At 49.6% G+C, this 15,628-nt stretch overlaps 1 protein-coding gene across 7 annotated transcripts in view; it reads left to right on the top strand.

Annotated features, from left to right (window-relative positions):
- Positions 1-15,628, top strand: part of EPHB2 (EPH receptor B2) — a 129,630-nt gene that overhangs the window by 108,367 nt on the left and 5,635 nt on the right. For 2 of the 7 annotated variants that reach the window (XM_075721523.1, XM_075721524.1), the window contains 7 exons: positions 4,655-4,817; positions 5,491-5,599; positions 5,780-5,847; positions 8,361-8,483; positions 8,902-9,149; positions 9,860-10,075; positions 13,004-13,153. In XM_075721523.1, coding sequence (XP_075577638.1) covers positions 4,655-4,817; positions 5,491-5,599; positions 5,780-5,847; positions 8,361-8,483; positions 8,902-9,149; positions 9,860-10,075; positions 13,004-13,153 — 1,077 coding nt within the window. Of the gene's footprint in view, positions 1-4,654; positions 4,832-5,490; positions 5,600-5,779; positions 5,896-8,360; positions 8,484-8,901; positions 9,150-9,859; positions 10,076-13,003; positions 13,154-15,628 lie in introns of all 7 variants that reach the window. The other 5 variants (XM_075721526.1, XM_075721525.1, XM_075721522.1 and 2 more) reach the window with 4 other exon arrangements.

The following is a 15,628-nucleotide window of genomic DNA, read 5'->3' as shown; positions in this document are numbered from 1 at the left end:
GAAAATAGCTGTTCACAATACCTGAAACAAAGTTGTATTTTTGTTTCCATTTCACAGATTATTTGTAACATTGCTATATGAGATGCTATTAAAAATGCCTGTACAGAGGCAACATGATGATTTTCTTACACATGTAGTTAGAGCAAATCAGTGCAGATTCCTCTGCAGACACTGAATGATGTGTCTGCTCTCCATGGTCCTCTCCTTAATGTATTTTTTTTTTTACCTCCAAGAGGCACGTAGCAATGTTTGTCCTATTAAAAAAGTGTTGTCTTCATTTAGAATGGGTGTAGTAGTTTTTGTCCAAAGTTGTCAAATTCATCCCAGAGTGTGGGAACTGGAGACCCACTGCAGTGTCAAGCACTGAAAGAATAATTAGCTCTCCTTGTTATGCAAAATGATTTGGCTTAGGGTATGCCATAAGTTACCCATTTTGTAACTGTTTGAAGACATTCAGCCCATCCCTTGTACCTAGTTCAGTCACCAATGCAAATGTTTTAGGAGGTGCAGGAGCCCTTTGATGCTTCCAACCAATGCTGCGGAAAGGGCATGGTTGGCTCGGAGGCTGAAGGGTGGGGGACAGGTGATCTGTGGCAGCTGATGGTGGAGGTGGAGGTGGGAGTAGAACTGGCTATAGCCTTCATGGTGCCCAGGAGCTTCTGGCAGGAGCCCAGCATCCCCAGAACTGGATGTCACCAGGGCTTGTACCAAGGACAGCTGGAACCACTGGTCCGGGGCTGGCTCAGAGGACTTTCCTGGTCTCCAGACTGCAGTGTTGGACACCAGCATCCCTGAGTCTGGGGCCAAAGCTGCTGCCTGGTGTTTCCCACCTGTCTCCAGGATGGAGCGTGAGTTGGGATGCCCCTTCCCGCTGTGATGCCCAAACCCTTGGAAGGGGCTCTGTCTGGGGAAGACTGTGAGATCAAGAAGATGAAGAGGAAACCTTGGCAATAGCTTTCCTTCAGTCCCAGGTTCACACTGCTTCTGTCCAGGGCTCAGTTTTCTTTTGAGGGGCATCCAGACACTCTTACCGCAACACACTTCATCAGATACCTGGCTGGGAGGGCAAATGCTCTTGAGATCTCCCCACAAGTGGTGCTCCCCACAAGAGTCCAGGAGCTGTGGACCCCAGTGATCCATCCCCAGAGTGGCCAGCAGGACCCTGGTACCACATCTGAGCACCCCTCCTAACCTACTCAATCCCATGGGGGCCAAAATTCAGTTATGTGTGATGATTTGGCACACAACCTTGGACTAGCTTCGTGTGTGTGGCCTGTTTGCTTCAGGAACCGCAGCAGATTGCTGCTGTGCAGATGCACAGAGCAGCTGTCTGCCAAATTAAGTTGGTTGACATTTTTCTTTGGCTTTTTTTTTTTTTTGGCTGATAAAACATGACTTTTTAGAAACAATTTTTGCAAATCCTTTGAGCATTTCACAGACTATCCGTGTTTCAGGAAACTCTTTCTTTGTTGATCAGACTTTGGTTTCAGTTTAAATTTGGCTCAGGGGAAGGGGAACCAGATGAGGACTCAAAATCAGACCTATGAGCAAATAAGAAGTGTGTTATTTTGAATTCAGATTTCCAAACTCAAACCAAAATCAGCAGGAGGAAAAAAAAACCCAACCACCAAACCTCTGCAAAAGAAACAGCAAAGGGATTTGGACTTTAAACCACCTGGGATGCCCTGGACCTGCTAGAGAAGCCCGGAGGGATGAAAAGGGAGAAGTGTTTGAAGTGAATTGCAGGAGAGGTGATGGCTGAGCGATATGCCAAGGGGAAAGAATAGGTCTGATAAGGGAGGGTGGAGAGGTGTAAATGCTCTTTCCTTGCCATCTGGGATTAAAGGAGAGGACCAGCAGGAGCACACCTTTCTGGGATAGACAGACATCAATTTCCTAAGCTATAAATCATCTTGTAAGCATGCCCATTGCATTCAATTTAAAGTCCTCCAGGAGCAGGGATGAGGTTGAACAAGTGATTTTAAAACAACTGTGATGTTAGTGCCATCCAAGGGCCTGGGAGGATTCATCCAAGCCCTTGAGCACTAAAACTGTAAACATTTCCTGACCTATTTCTCTCCTAGCCTGCCTGGGAAAGGTCCAAGGGAATGCTGAGCTTTGATCAGACAAAGCAAGCAATCAGTTTTCTGTGTGCTCATCTTTTCTTGATCTTTCTTGTCTGTGTATCTGTCCTAGAGCTTTTCATTGTCATTAGTCTAATTCCCAAACACCCCAGTGATACCCAGGCACTTTCAGTGCCAGGTCCAGATGGATAAACCTGATGTTGTAGTTTTTAGAGGAGAAAACTGTTCCTGAACGCTGTTAATAGTAGACATCTCGAGGCATTTGCAGAGCTGCCCTGCAGAATGGTGTGCCATCGGCATTTCCAAGCCTCCTAGTTTGACTGCACACTTGGAGAAACACATTCCTGCCAGACCACTCTCTTACCAGCCATCCACACCAGAGCACTGCTCAATCAAAAGCTTAATACAAGAAGAAATTAAGTCCATGAATGTTGTCTTTCAGCTGCTTTGCAGCTGTGAGGCAAATAGTCTGCACAAACCTGGGTCATGAGTATAATCCATCTTGCAAATGCCAGTGCACTTGCAATTCTGCTCCAGCACAATGTCTAACTGAGAAAGCACCAGGATCTCCCAGGAACATGAGGAGAACGTTGGTTCAACATGGTCTGCTGTATGGAGCCCCATAGTGAATAACTGTTCTTTGTGGGCCTCTAATGTTGCTGGTACCACAGCTTCTAGCTGTGCAGAAGATCCTCTGAGCAAAGGCACCAGTGCTGTTCTCAGAAGTGCATGAACATGAAAGCAAAGTCACGAGATGGCTTGCAATATGGAGAGTGGAAAAGAAAGGAGACCAGCAGCCTGCAAATGCAAACTCCATCATTTGTTGATGGGCAAGACAACCTCTGACTCATGTGGTCCAGCAGCTGAGGAGGCTAAGGACACAGCTGCCTCTAGGCAAAGGGTGTGCAAAGTTGGGTGCAAGACTCTCCATTGACTTCTGCTTCACTGTTGCCGGCAGGCAGCCAAAGCAACACAAACAGCCTGCGCAACTTGCACCTTTGTGTGAGGAAACCTTGGTTCATTACAAGATGGGACCTTCTGCCTGGTTGCCGCTTTGATACCTCTGTCCTTCAGGAGTCCACTGCAGAAGTTCATAAGGAGGAGTGGATGCTTTGCTCCTCGCTGGGAGTTTCACTCTGATCTCATGGTAGCACTGTGTGGGAAGCAATCCCTCCATGCCCTTCCAGTGGAGTTTCACAGCTGAGATAAAAGCCCAGTCCCTTGATCACACCCTCAGTCCCACTTGATGGGATTGCACAAACTACATGTCTGACTTCTTTCTGCTAGTCCCTGCCTACTTCTCATGAGGTTATCATACCTCTCTGGTGAGTCTGTGTGGGGTGGGAGTTCTTGGGCTTGCTGAGCCCTTTGCAGTGACTTAAGTTAGCAGATCTCAGGGACTCACTTGTAAACTTGCCAGCTCAGATTTTGAGCTGTCGGCTGCTGATCTGTTCCAACCAGTGATCCTGCCAAGGCAGCCTGACCTGCCAGATCGGAGGTGTTACCAGAAAGGATGAGCACTTTCAACGTAGCTACAGAAATTTGATTCAAAAATTGGTGCCTGTGTCTCCTTTTATGGGGGCTCATACTCACAGCTTGGCTTTCCTAAGATTTTTCTGTTTTCCAGAAACATCATGCTGTTTGCATATATTGCTGCTTTGCACTGACTTTCAGTAATTCATGGCTGCCAAGCACCTGGCCACCTTGCCCTGAATGATCATAGGAAGCACCATCTTTAATCCTCCTCTGTTGACCTGTTTCTCCGTGCCCCTGGCGGGGACAGGGACTGTCTGTTCCCTTGTACAGTGGCTAGCACAATGAAATCCTGGGCCATCCACTAGTGCTTCTGGATGCTCAGCTAAGGTCATAATTACTATGGGCAGTGGTGGATCCATCACCTACACAAGTGCAATACCATCTATACCATTATGATATGACTGCTCAAGTCCTCAGCTAGAAAAACTGCACACAAGGGGTGGGACAGAAATTTGGAAGTAGTCTCATTGTCAATTTAAACATACTCTTTGGTTCCCCAGCTTTGAAAACCTATCTATGGTCCCTGGTGAAGCAGGCCCTGGGTAGGGAGATGGTAGCAGTACTTCTCCTGAGGTCCAAAACCCTGTGTTGGGGTGGGCTTTACCTGCAGCACAGGCAAAGGAAAACAGGGAAGAGCAAATGGAGAGGGTGCTGAGGTTGGATGAGGCACAGGAGGAGGGGATGAGGAAGAAGGACAGTGCTGAGAGAAAGCAGGCACAGAAGAAGGAAGCAGTTCACATCCCCATTGATCTCAAGGCTTGTAGAAGCAACCTGAGGTTTCTAGCTAACACCTTCAGCACTGCCTTTCCTGAGAGGTGGTGAGTAGCCCAGAGATATCTGTACTCCCATTCCTGCTTCTGCCTGCCTGCTGGGAGGCAGGCTCAGAGGAACGACCTGTTTGTTCAGGCCCATGGTCTCCCCATGGTGGTCTCTCCACCCATGCTACCCTGGTCTTCTGCGCTTCCTCCTTCTAGAAATGCAGCCCCTTATTCTGGACTCAATTTTCTGATGACAGATTTGTATTTTCTTGGCAGGATTTGAGCGAGTTAAATTCAACAACAGTGAAGAGCCCCACCAACACTGCGGCAGTGCAAAACCTCAAAGCTGGCACCATCTACGTCTTCCAGGTGCGGGCACGTACTGTGGCCGGGTATGGCCGGTATAGTGGCAAGATGTATTTCCAGACCATGACTGAAGGTGAGTCTTCAGCTGTCTCTGCATAAAGGCGACACAGAGTCTAGAGATCCTTGAACAAGATGGAGATGCAGTGGCAGCAGTGCTGGTCCCCTTGTTGTTAGTTGCTTCAAGGGTGCATTGACACGTCACGTGCATTTACTCAACCTGGCAAGACCTGGAGAGAGGCATGGGCACTTGGTGCTCCATGCAGGGAATCATGTAATTTAGGCCAATTTCTGCTAGGCTTTTCTGGCATGGGGATGTGTTCAACTCAGTTGGATTTAGAGGAAACGAAATTTATGATTTTCATGTGCACAGCTGTTGATGACAAATGCAGACCGGGGCCTCTGTTTTCTAAATTTGTGCTGCTAAATAAACCAGGCCAAGCCAGTTTTCTGTCCCTGAGGCCAAGGAACAAGGCACAGCATGCATGCATCCATGGGACTAAACTTTCCCACCCAAAAGGGATGGCTCCATCCAGCCTTCCTACTGGGGCACATCCCCTGTCATAGCCAAACTGAGCCATGCCTGGGAGAGCACTAGCTGTCCCGGACCAAAACTGTGCTGGGAAGCCCATTAGCAATAGCCATGCAAGTGTGGGTAGTGCTCAGGGCCATGCTCTGACCTCGATGAATTTGTTAGTGTAGACCCATCCTGTGCTGCAGTAACCCGTTCTCTCTTCCTTGCGTGCCAGCCGAGTACCAGACCAGTGTCCAGGAGAAGCTGCCACTCATCATCGGCTCCTCGGCGGCAGGACTGGTGTTCCTCATTGCTGTAGTTGTCATCATTATTGTGTGCAACAGGTAAGTCAGCCTGAGCGCACAGCCCGGGGCTGGGGCTGTGCAAGGGGGTGGCGCCTGGCGATAGAGGGTGGCAGGAATAGGGGAGGATGGAGACAGGAAGGTGAAGGGGGAAAGAGATGCCCCTGCAGTGCATCTCTCTGATGGACCCATGCTGGTGCTCAGGACTCCCTTTCTTTCCAGAAGACGGGGCTTTGAGCGTGCTGACTCTGAGTACACCGACAAGCTGCAGCACTATACCAGTGGCCACAGTACGTACCGCGGCCCCCCGCCAGGCCTGGGGGTCCGCTCTCTCTTCGGTTTGTGTTCCTGTTCACTCATTCCTCGTGGCGTGCGGGGAGGGCTAGGAGGGCTCAGGCCACCTAGCCGGGCAGGTGTGTGCATGTGTAGAACGGAGGAGCTCCATGCTGTCTAGATTCCCCACCAGTCCCCTATGACCTAGATCCCTGCCCTGCCTGGTAGAATCCATGCTCTCCAGACCTGCTGCTGTCGGGTGCTACCCATGCAGTGAACACCTGTAAGTGCTCTACAAACCCCTGTGACATCCAGCACACACCCCGCCCCATGTCGCTGAAGCTTCACCCTCTTCTGCAGTGCAGCCCCTGCCACCACACCTTGTCTTGCTACTCCAACTCCTGAGCTTTGCGCAGCTTGTGGGCAGCAGTGAGACCCCTTTCCCAACCTGCCCACATCCTGCAGAGTGCTGTCCTCCTGCAGGAACCTACATACCTCGTGGTGCCTTTGTTAGAGCCCATCCCAGTGCTCCCAGAATCCTAGTAGACATCAGATATATCTATATATATATATAGGTATATAATACAATACATAACATGGCCTCTCTTGCAACCTCTTCCAACATCCCTGTGTACTGCAAGGCACTCCTCTCACATCCAGCATTCTTGCTCAGTTCCTTGCTGCGCAGCCTGCCTCACCCCAGTCCATCTTCCTTCCCCTCATTAAACCCTGGCTGCATGCCCTCTGAAACACCTTTCTCCTCCCTCACTAGAGACCTGTTGCTTTAATCATACCTTGGTCAAATCTCAGTTGTTATTTACCTTGTGTTATACTTGCAGCATCAGGATTTCTGTCCTTTTTATACCTTGTTCCTGTACAGACCTGGGCCTTGTTCCGAAAATGGAAAACGTCAGTAGTGTTTCAGCACAGGACTCACTATTGCTTCTGCATTTACCTGGGAAACATTTCCCAAAAGGCAGGTCACTGAACTGCAGCTCTGTGCCAGAGCTGCAGCGTGCTGGCTGCATAGCTATAACTTCCTAGGAAAAATGACACTCTTTGAGAAAGATTATGTAAATGCAACTCACAGTTGTTTGTGAGTCCGTGCTGCATGTGTAAACAAGTATTCACACTTTCTCCCGGGGTCTGGTGCATAACATGACAGCTTTGGGCTGGGATGGCGTTAATAGCTGTGCCTTCATGACTGTTGGAACAGGCTCAATGCCATGCAGATGAACTGATAACAGGCCTGGGGTGCCTTTTAGCCACATTGTCACTCAAGACACCAGTCCAAGGCACAGCCGCTACTCAGCTCCCCAGCAGTGATGGTTAGCAAATTGCCGAGGCATGGGGAGCCTGTAAGCATTGCAGCAACTCCCCTGAATCCTACCGGCATCCTACATGTGGAGCTGGGAGTTGTGCCTCTGGTTCTGTGTTGGGCTCCTTATTTAGTGAGCTGTGAGCTCTGCTCTCTAAATACCCCCCGTTTTGGAGCAAGCCAGAGGCTACCAAAATGAGTCTGGAAAGGGGAGAACTGCAGGACTGCAGGTAAGAGCTGTCCCACAGTGTAGGTGGCGTGCAATATGGCATCAGCAGTCCAACCTCACCAACTCCCATGGCCATTGCCTTTCACATGAGCATATAGCTGTGTCTTCTGGTCTGCCTAACAGAAAGAGCTTCGCTTTTGCAATTTCCCCAGTGTCCCCTATGGCTTGTCTTGGCCATGCTGAGGCTACTAAGAGGGAACCCAGCCTCAGGCAGGGTTACCTGTCAGGAGAACAGGGGGCAGACTGGACCGTCTGTCCTGCTTTCACTGCCCTTGGAAGGTCACAGACACCCTCAAGGAGGAGTCAATCTGGCTTGGTGGCTGTGTCGGTAGTACCAAGCACCTACAGCTGCCTCCCCTGTAGGTCTCCATGTAGAGAACCAAGAGAAGCCTGTGCCTCAGTTTACATCCCAAGGCAGACCTTCACCATCTCCTGTCTTGAGTGCTGAGCCCAGATCTCCTGCTCCACTTTCCCATGCCTCTGATGGGATGGTGTGCTGAGGTGGAAGCAGCTTGCAGAGGAGGCCAGTGGGGCAGACCTGCAGCCTCTACAAGTGGTCCTCTTGCAGTGTTGCAGCATGATGAGCATGGTGTGACACTGGTGTGCCTATGCACCATCTCCCAAGAACAAATGTTTCTCTTGCTTTTCCTCTGGATCTACTAAAGCCGACTCCTGCTGCAAAGGATGTGTAATTCTCTGTGGTCACAGTTTGCAGTCCTAGCTAATGATGCAGCCCTCCACTGTCCCAACAATGACTTATGGGCCAATATTCATTAGAATCCAGCCTTAATAGTCCTGTGCAAACATGGCTCTGCATGTTCCTTCTCAAACTGCTTTGCTGTGTCTGCTTCATGCCCTTGATTATGCAACTTGCTGAGGTAAAAAAGACCCTCACACAAACAGGTTTCTCTTTTCGTTGACGCTGGACATCAGTCATTCCATTTGCATCTGTCTGTCTGACTCTCTCCCTCACCTTTATGCAGTGACTCCAGGGATGAAGATTTATATCGATCCATTCACCTACGAAGATCCCAATGAGGCTGTCAGGGAATTTGCAAAAGAAATCGATATCTCTTGTGTCAAAATCGAGCAGGTGATTGGGGCAGGTATGTGAACTGTAAATGTCTGGCTGGGCCTCAGCAGCACAGTCTCCTTTGTGGTCTCAGGCTTTGGTGAGGATTTATCCTTACATGTACTGGGAAGACTCGTGTCAGTAAGGTCTTACAGTTAGCCTGGACTAGCAGAAGCAAGGTGGTCCAGTGCTGGAGGAGCAAGTCCATCCAGTGCTGGAGACAAGGAGTTCCCATGTGCATATAGTGTCCAGTGCTTCTCACCAGTGATGAGTCCACCTGAAGGGAGATCTTTGGTGTCAAGTGAGGGAGGAAGCACAGAGCAGATGGTGGGTGGTCAGCTCAGCGGTGTGCAGGGCAGGCACCGCTGGAGCCCGTGGGAGCAGGGTCCCTCAGGGAGAAAGGCAGAGGTCTGGGAGGCTGAAAAGCCCTACCTGTTTCCCTCTGTTCGCAGGGGAGTTTGGTGAGGTGTGCAGTGGACATCTCAAGCTTCCTGGCAAAAGAGAGATCTTTGTGGCCATCAAGACCCTGAAGTCTGGTTACACGGAGAAGCAGAGACGGGACTTCTTGAGTGAAGCCAGCATCATGGGGCAGTTCGACCACCCCAACGTCATCCACCTGGAGGGGGTAGTGACCAAGAGTTCACCGGTCATGATCATTACTGAGTTCATGGAGAATGGCTCACTGGACTCCTTCTTGCGGGTATGAGATCCCAGGAGCATGCAGCCCCAGAGATTGTGTTGGGCCAGAGGAGGACTGGAGGGGAAGGTTCCCTCCCCTGGCCTGTATAACAGTGCCCTTTGCTGTTCAGCATCCCCTGCCACTGGGGCAGTTGCTGCATAGTCCAGAGGTCTGGACTATGTCTCAGGAACAGAGATGGAGGTGGCACCAAGGCTGTCATCTGTTATGTGTGTGTGTCGACTCACACTAGCAAAAGGCTGTGCCTACCTGTACACATGCCCACAGATGCATTTACAAACTGCCTCTGTGGACATGGAGGGACAGTCTGATGTAGCTTTAATGCAGCAAGACTTCACCTCCAGCTGCTCTGTCTAAATATTTATAGGTCTGAGTTGGAAATGGATAATTCCATTTGTGTTGAAGGGAGATAACCTGCTTAATAGGAATAGAAATTGCCCCTTCTGAACCCTCCTGTGCAAGGTGTGGCAGATCTGCCACCTTTGGATGACAGCAGCCATTGGTAGTGATGCCCATAGGGTGTGTGAGGGTGACTTCCAGCCCCTGTGAGTTGTCCACTCTCCGTCCTCTTGTTTTGAGAGGGAACTTAAGTACTCATGGCATAGCTGTGTCTTGACATGCAGTGTAGACAGACACTACTGGCTGTTTGCCGGACCATGGTAGGCTGTGAACTTGCTCCTCTCATATGGAGTTTTTCCTTCTCTTCCCCTAAGCAAAATGACGGGCAGTTCACAGTGATCCAGCTGGTGGGCATGTTGCGGGGCATTGCGGCAGGCATGAAGTACCTGGCCGATATGAACTACGTGCACCGGGACCTGGCTGCCCGCAACATCCTGGTGAACAGCAACCTGGTCTGCAAAGTGTCCGACTTTGGCCTCTCCCGTTTTCTGGAGGATGACACCTCTGATCCCACCTACACCAGTGCACTGGTAAAGCTGCTCTTCCAGAGTGGGAGGGATGGGTGGTAAAGGAGGGAGTCAGGGAGAGAAAGAAGGAAAGGGGGAGATCCCCCCTTGACATGGAGAGCACTTTTTCAGGGTGCCAACAATGGAAATAAGGTGCCAGATGGGAAAGACCAATGAAATGAACCAAGGAAGATTTTCTCTTGCAAGGTCCTTTCCAATTGTCCAATGGGTGTCAATGGGCCCTATGGTCATTTCTGTAGATAACTGCGCCTCTTCCAAACATGACTGCAAACATATATGTGTCCCTGATAAAGTCCTTAGTTGGGATAATGCATTATATCCGTCCAGCATGGATCAGCTAGGGGTCCTCCGAGATGCTGTCCTGACAGATTTGTGGCCAGAGCAGCAAGTCTGGGGTTTTTATACCATCACTGCTGCCCTGCTATCTGGGAGGTTGTGATCCTTTTTCATGTCATGTCTCGGGCTCAGCCCCAGGAATGATAGACTGAAGTGTGGATGTGTGCTGGGTAAAGTCCTGCAGTACTACATACTGATCTTCCAGAGAGTCTTTCTGAATTAGACAGAGAAACATTCCCAGAAATGGCTCCGTGATCACTAACAGCTTCCCAGGAATGCCACGGTGCCAGTGACACAAGTGCCACCGAGGACTCATGGCCTGTCTCAGGCTACAGAATGTGCACAGGGACCAAAGGACAATTTGGAGACTTTGTTGTTAGTCAGAAAGATTGCAGCCAGGAGGTCTCATAAATACCATTGTTTGCAAAGGCATACAGCATCGCTCCACAATGATGCTACAGGATCAATGCCTGTGTACAATGCCTATGACAGGACTTCTTGGAAGTAAGTGTTGATAGAGCTGGTCCATGATCCGTAGGAAATCATCTCTTCCAGATCTTTTGAAGCTGCCAGTGATGAGATGTCTGGAATAGCTCTTAGTGAATTGTAACAGTAGTTGAATACCTAACAAACACCTAAAAATATGTGCTTTTATTCTCATCTGAACTTCTGTAGCTTCAAACATCAACCATCTGATCTTACATGGTCATCCTATTAGAAACACTAGCAACATTTATTTTTCACAACATGATCCTTACATCCAATTACCTTTCCTTTTATTGAGCTAAATACATGGGAGCTTCTGGTGTTTACTACTGTAATTCCTGTTATTGTGCCTGTGGTTTTTCTCTCTGTCATCTCTAATTTATTCTTCTTCAACTGTGGGCACTGTAGCAGGACATAAATTATCTAAAATGATAGAGTATGTGCACCCACTATAACAGAGTACCGGAAGTAATAGTATCTTCCTCTTCAAAACGCACCATCCTCAAATATCCCAAGATGCATGAGTGCTTTTTATTATAATTATCCCAGACACCTCATGTCCGTGGATGGGCAAGAGCCACAAGCTATGGCTTGGGTGGTTCATGCTGGACCTTAGGAAAATCTCCTTCTCCAAGAGGGTGGTGAAGCTCTGGGTCAGATCACCAGAGAGGTGGGAAGTCTCACTGAAGTAAGTTCCCATGAGGACCCTCCAAATATACCCAGTCTCTAATTTCTACTTTAGGACTTCTTTTTTAGCCAATTTTTAAATGCACCGCTTGTCAAGAGCTCTGTTAAGAGTATGCCTCATGGAGAGGACATCATGTTTGGTATGGAATGGTTGGTCTTTCCCTCTTGTGGAAAACAAAATATTTTGTCTGAGGTTTGTGGCTGTGAGAAGATTAAGGAACATTATGGGTTTTTGATTATTCTAGCATGTATAGGGTCTGAGTCCTATTAAGTCCTAGGAGACCCTTCATAAGACATGGTAATTATTCAGTGACAAAATATAATGTTCCTTAATCTTCTCACAGCCACAAAACACAGACAGTTTTGCTTATTTTCCAGCAAAGGGGAAGATTTTCCCTTCAGAAGTTCCCTTGAGTTGTGAATGGCTCAATTCCAATTCCAAAGACCCTGGTGGAAAATCAGGAGGCTGCAAGGGCTTACGCAGAGCCTTGCAGTCCCTGTGGCCCCATGCTGTGTATGCCACTCTTGTGCACTTCTGTGCATAACTCTCTGTGGGAATGGAGAGTCCTTCTGATTTCTCCAGAGCTGCTGTTGCCCAGCAGGATCACAGAAGACCCCAGTGCCCACCCAGTTCATCCCATTTTCCACCAGTGACCAAGCATGCCATTCTAAAGAAGATGTTCACTCCTCCTCTGTCTCCAGAAATGGGCAGGATCAAAAACTGCTGGATCATGTATATATCAACACACGAGCGCTTCAGCTCAAGATTATGGTATATCACTGACTTCAAAGGGTCTACAGATGTAGAAAGCTGAAGTGGATGCTGTTCTAATTCCTTTTATTCTGCTCTGGAAATAGCTAGGTGACAACAAAAAGATGGAAGAAGATTCAAAGGGGATCAGTTTGGATTTTTCTACATTCATAGCCATTCATTTTTCTATAAAAGACCCTACTAACACAATGGGCATTTTGTCAGGCCGAAGATTGCTGTAGCAGTAGGCAGGTGGAAGGAGCTGGGCTTGTTTAATACGATGAAGAGGAGGCTGAGAGAACACCTACAAGTGACCTGCAGTACTTGAAAGGCAGTTACGAAGAAGACAAAGCCAAACTCTTTGCAGTAGTACCAGATGGTATAATAAGGGGCAATATACAAAACCGTGGCTTAGGAGGTTCAAGGTGAATAACAGGAAAAGCTTCTTCCCTGGGACAGGTCACCAGACAAATGGGGGGAATCATCATCCTTAAAGGTTTCACAGACTTGGCTAGACAAACCACAGCCACCCTGATCTAGTGTTAGGGATAGTCCTGTGGTCCCTTCCTTCTAGGATTTTACCAGCATATTGGAGGCAAATATTTTGGACACTCATCTTTTTCAGTTACTCTTGCTCTTTCTGTTACAATCCTCTTTTTTCTTTCCTGCAGGGCGGGAAGATCCCAATACGGTGGACAGCACCTGAGGCAATTCAGTACCGAAAATTCACATCAGCCAGTGATGCGTGGAGCTATGGAATAGTCATGTGGGAGGTGATGTCATACGGCGAGCGGCCTTACTGGGATATGACCAATCAAGATGTGAGTTGTTAAGAAACAAGGAGCAGACACATTGAAATTGGGAGCATTGCAAGGCCAAAGCATGGCTACAGCTAGACCCAGCCTGTGGTATGTCCAGAGCCTTCTCTGTCATGGGACATGTGTCCAAGGTCAACACCTTTGTAAGAAGTGGTGGGGATAACTTTGGCTTTTGTTCTGGTCCCGTTGTGCTGCTGTGGCAGAGGTTAGGGACCATACAACACCCACTGCAGTAGGACAAGGTTAATGTGAGCACCCTCAGCAGTGGTAGACAGATTCCCAGGAGGAAAGGGAGCAGGCAGGTGGAAAACAAAATGCTGCCACTGACCTGAGAGCTCCTGGAGCAGCAGGCAGATCATCTGCAGGAGACCACAGGCATTGGTGAAAGTCTGTTATAGAGTCATAGAATGGCTTGGGTTGGAAGGGACCTTTAAAGATCATCTAGTCCAACCCCCCTGCCATGATCAAGGACATCTTCCACTTAGATGGTCATTAAATCTCCCATGACAAGCTTAGACTCTGATGTGTAAGAAGCCACACAACTTGTACGCAGCTAGAAGCCAAAACCACAATGTGTTTCAGAACATGCTTAATTTTAAATACTTTATGACTCTTCTCTAATTCATGTGGAACTGTTATGTACACTCCTTGCTCCCCGGGACCCAGGCAGTTTCTATGAGTCCTTGCCTCCATGCAAGGATGACCTGTGGCTGCTGTCCACACCTTCACCATAGCAATGCCATTTTCCCTGTTTCTCTTGACCTGATACCTGGGTGGTCAAAGCCCATCCATCCAGTGGCAATGAGTGCCATGCAGAATGCTACACCTGCACGTGTGTGTCCAGAAGACCCCTTTGGTGCAGGGCTCCCAGCTCTCTTGTAACATTGTCTCTCTGAAGAGCTGCCCTTGTTCAGGTGGTCTTTGCCTTGTGAACCCTCAGGATCTAACACCAAGGTCCTGGGTAGACCCTTGGTGCACAGGAGGCTTGCCCTCCCCCTCTGCTGCAAGCCTGGGTCTCGCAAACCTGCATGTTACAGCATCTGCCTGGCTTCCACCTTGTTTCAGAGCTGCCTCTGGGGAGTCCATTGGAAGCCTTCAGACTGCCACCTCTATCTCCATCATCCTGTGGGGTCCTGAAAAAACCCTGCCTTACAGGGAGAGAGTGAGAGCCAAGCTCCCACCTGACTCCTGCTACTCCTCCCACCCCAATGGCAAATCAGGTCTTTTTTGAGTCAATATAACTCCATCCATGGCACGTCAGGTTTCTCCAGAATGGGACAATTTCCTCCCTGGTGCCTGGTGGGGAATTTATTCAAGTGAGTCCCCAATGCCTGGATATCTGGATACATGATATCTTAGCACCTTTGGCTGTTCATGGCCTTGTCCCAGTCCCTGGCATACCAGAAGAGTCTTTGCATCAATTGTTTGAGCCAAAGGGAAGGGAGTTAGGGGTACATCCTTCTCAGAAAGGGCAACTCCCTTCTCGTTAAGGCTTCATTATCACCTGCAGTTTCAAGCATCTCCTGCAGCCAGGTGTCACTGCCCTTCTCCCTGCCTCTGCATCCCTCTGTACATGTAGTCCTGTGCTGTCCCCCTCCCTTGTTCTCCTCCCCTGGGCCTCTTCCCTCAATGTTTTCTCCTGCTGCAAACCCTGTGCTGCTGCAGCACTGATTCAGGCAGCAGGGGTGGCAGAGCCCATGCCCGTCTCATCGGCATAGCTTGCTGCGTCGCGCCTGTCCCCAGCCTCTTCCGCTTCTTCTGCCACAGGACATTGCACCCCAGAAGCTGTCACCACTTAATTGCAGCTGGTCCTCCCTGTGAATGAGCACGTGGTGGATATTTGCTGCAGATTAGCCTCCTGACCCCACGGGTGTGAGCGCCTGGGGAGGCTGTGGGGGGAGAGGAGACAGAGAGTGCAGCCTGTGCCCCCTCATTGGATGCATGCTGGCAGCAAGGTGGGCGGCTTGTCAGGAAACCGTTCGGTCCATGCCGGAGACGAGTGCTTGATGCTTGTGTGATGACCCTCCCCAGCCCTGCTCCCCCTGTGCTTCCGCTCCCCTCTGTCTCGGATAGATCTGCGATCCAGAGAGCTGGGAGAGGGGACAGCTTGCACCTCTTGGGAGAATCCCTGAACTGGTGCCAAGAGCTGCACAAAACACACCAGCAATGCCTCACGTTGGGCCTTCGCAGGCCCAGTGGGGCACCGTCATGTCCAGCCGGGCAGGGGGAGGACTCCTTCCATCTGGTACATTTTGGCAGCAGCAGTACCAGCCCCCATCTGTCTCAGGTCAGCCTGCCCAGCACCTTGGCCTCACACATCAGTGTCTGGAGCCCTCTCTCAATCCATTCTCTGCCTGAAGCCACAGTCCGTCTTAAACCCTGCCAGATGCTCCACCTTACACCCTGGACTGCTTGTCATGGATCTGCCACCCACCCTCCCTTGGAGCAGCAGCCTTCTACTGCCACAGCACCTCCAGT

This window comes from Pelecanus crispus, chromosome 15, assembly GCF_030463565.1.
Source record: "Pelecanus crispus isolate bPelCri1 chromosome 15, bPelCri1.pri, whole genome shotgun sequence".
Taxonomy (NCBI): Eukaryota; Metazoa; Chordata; class Aves; order Pelecaniformes; family Pelecanidae; genus Pelecanus; species Pelecanus crispus.
Note: the sequence above shows the minus strand (reverse complement) of the source record. Positions and strands in the feature narration are given on the sequence as shown.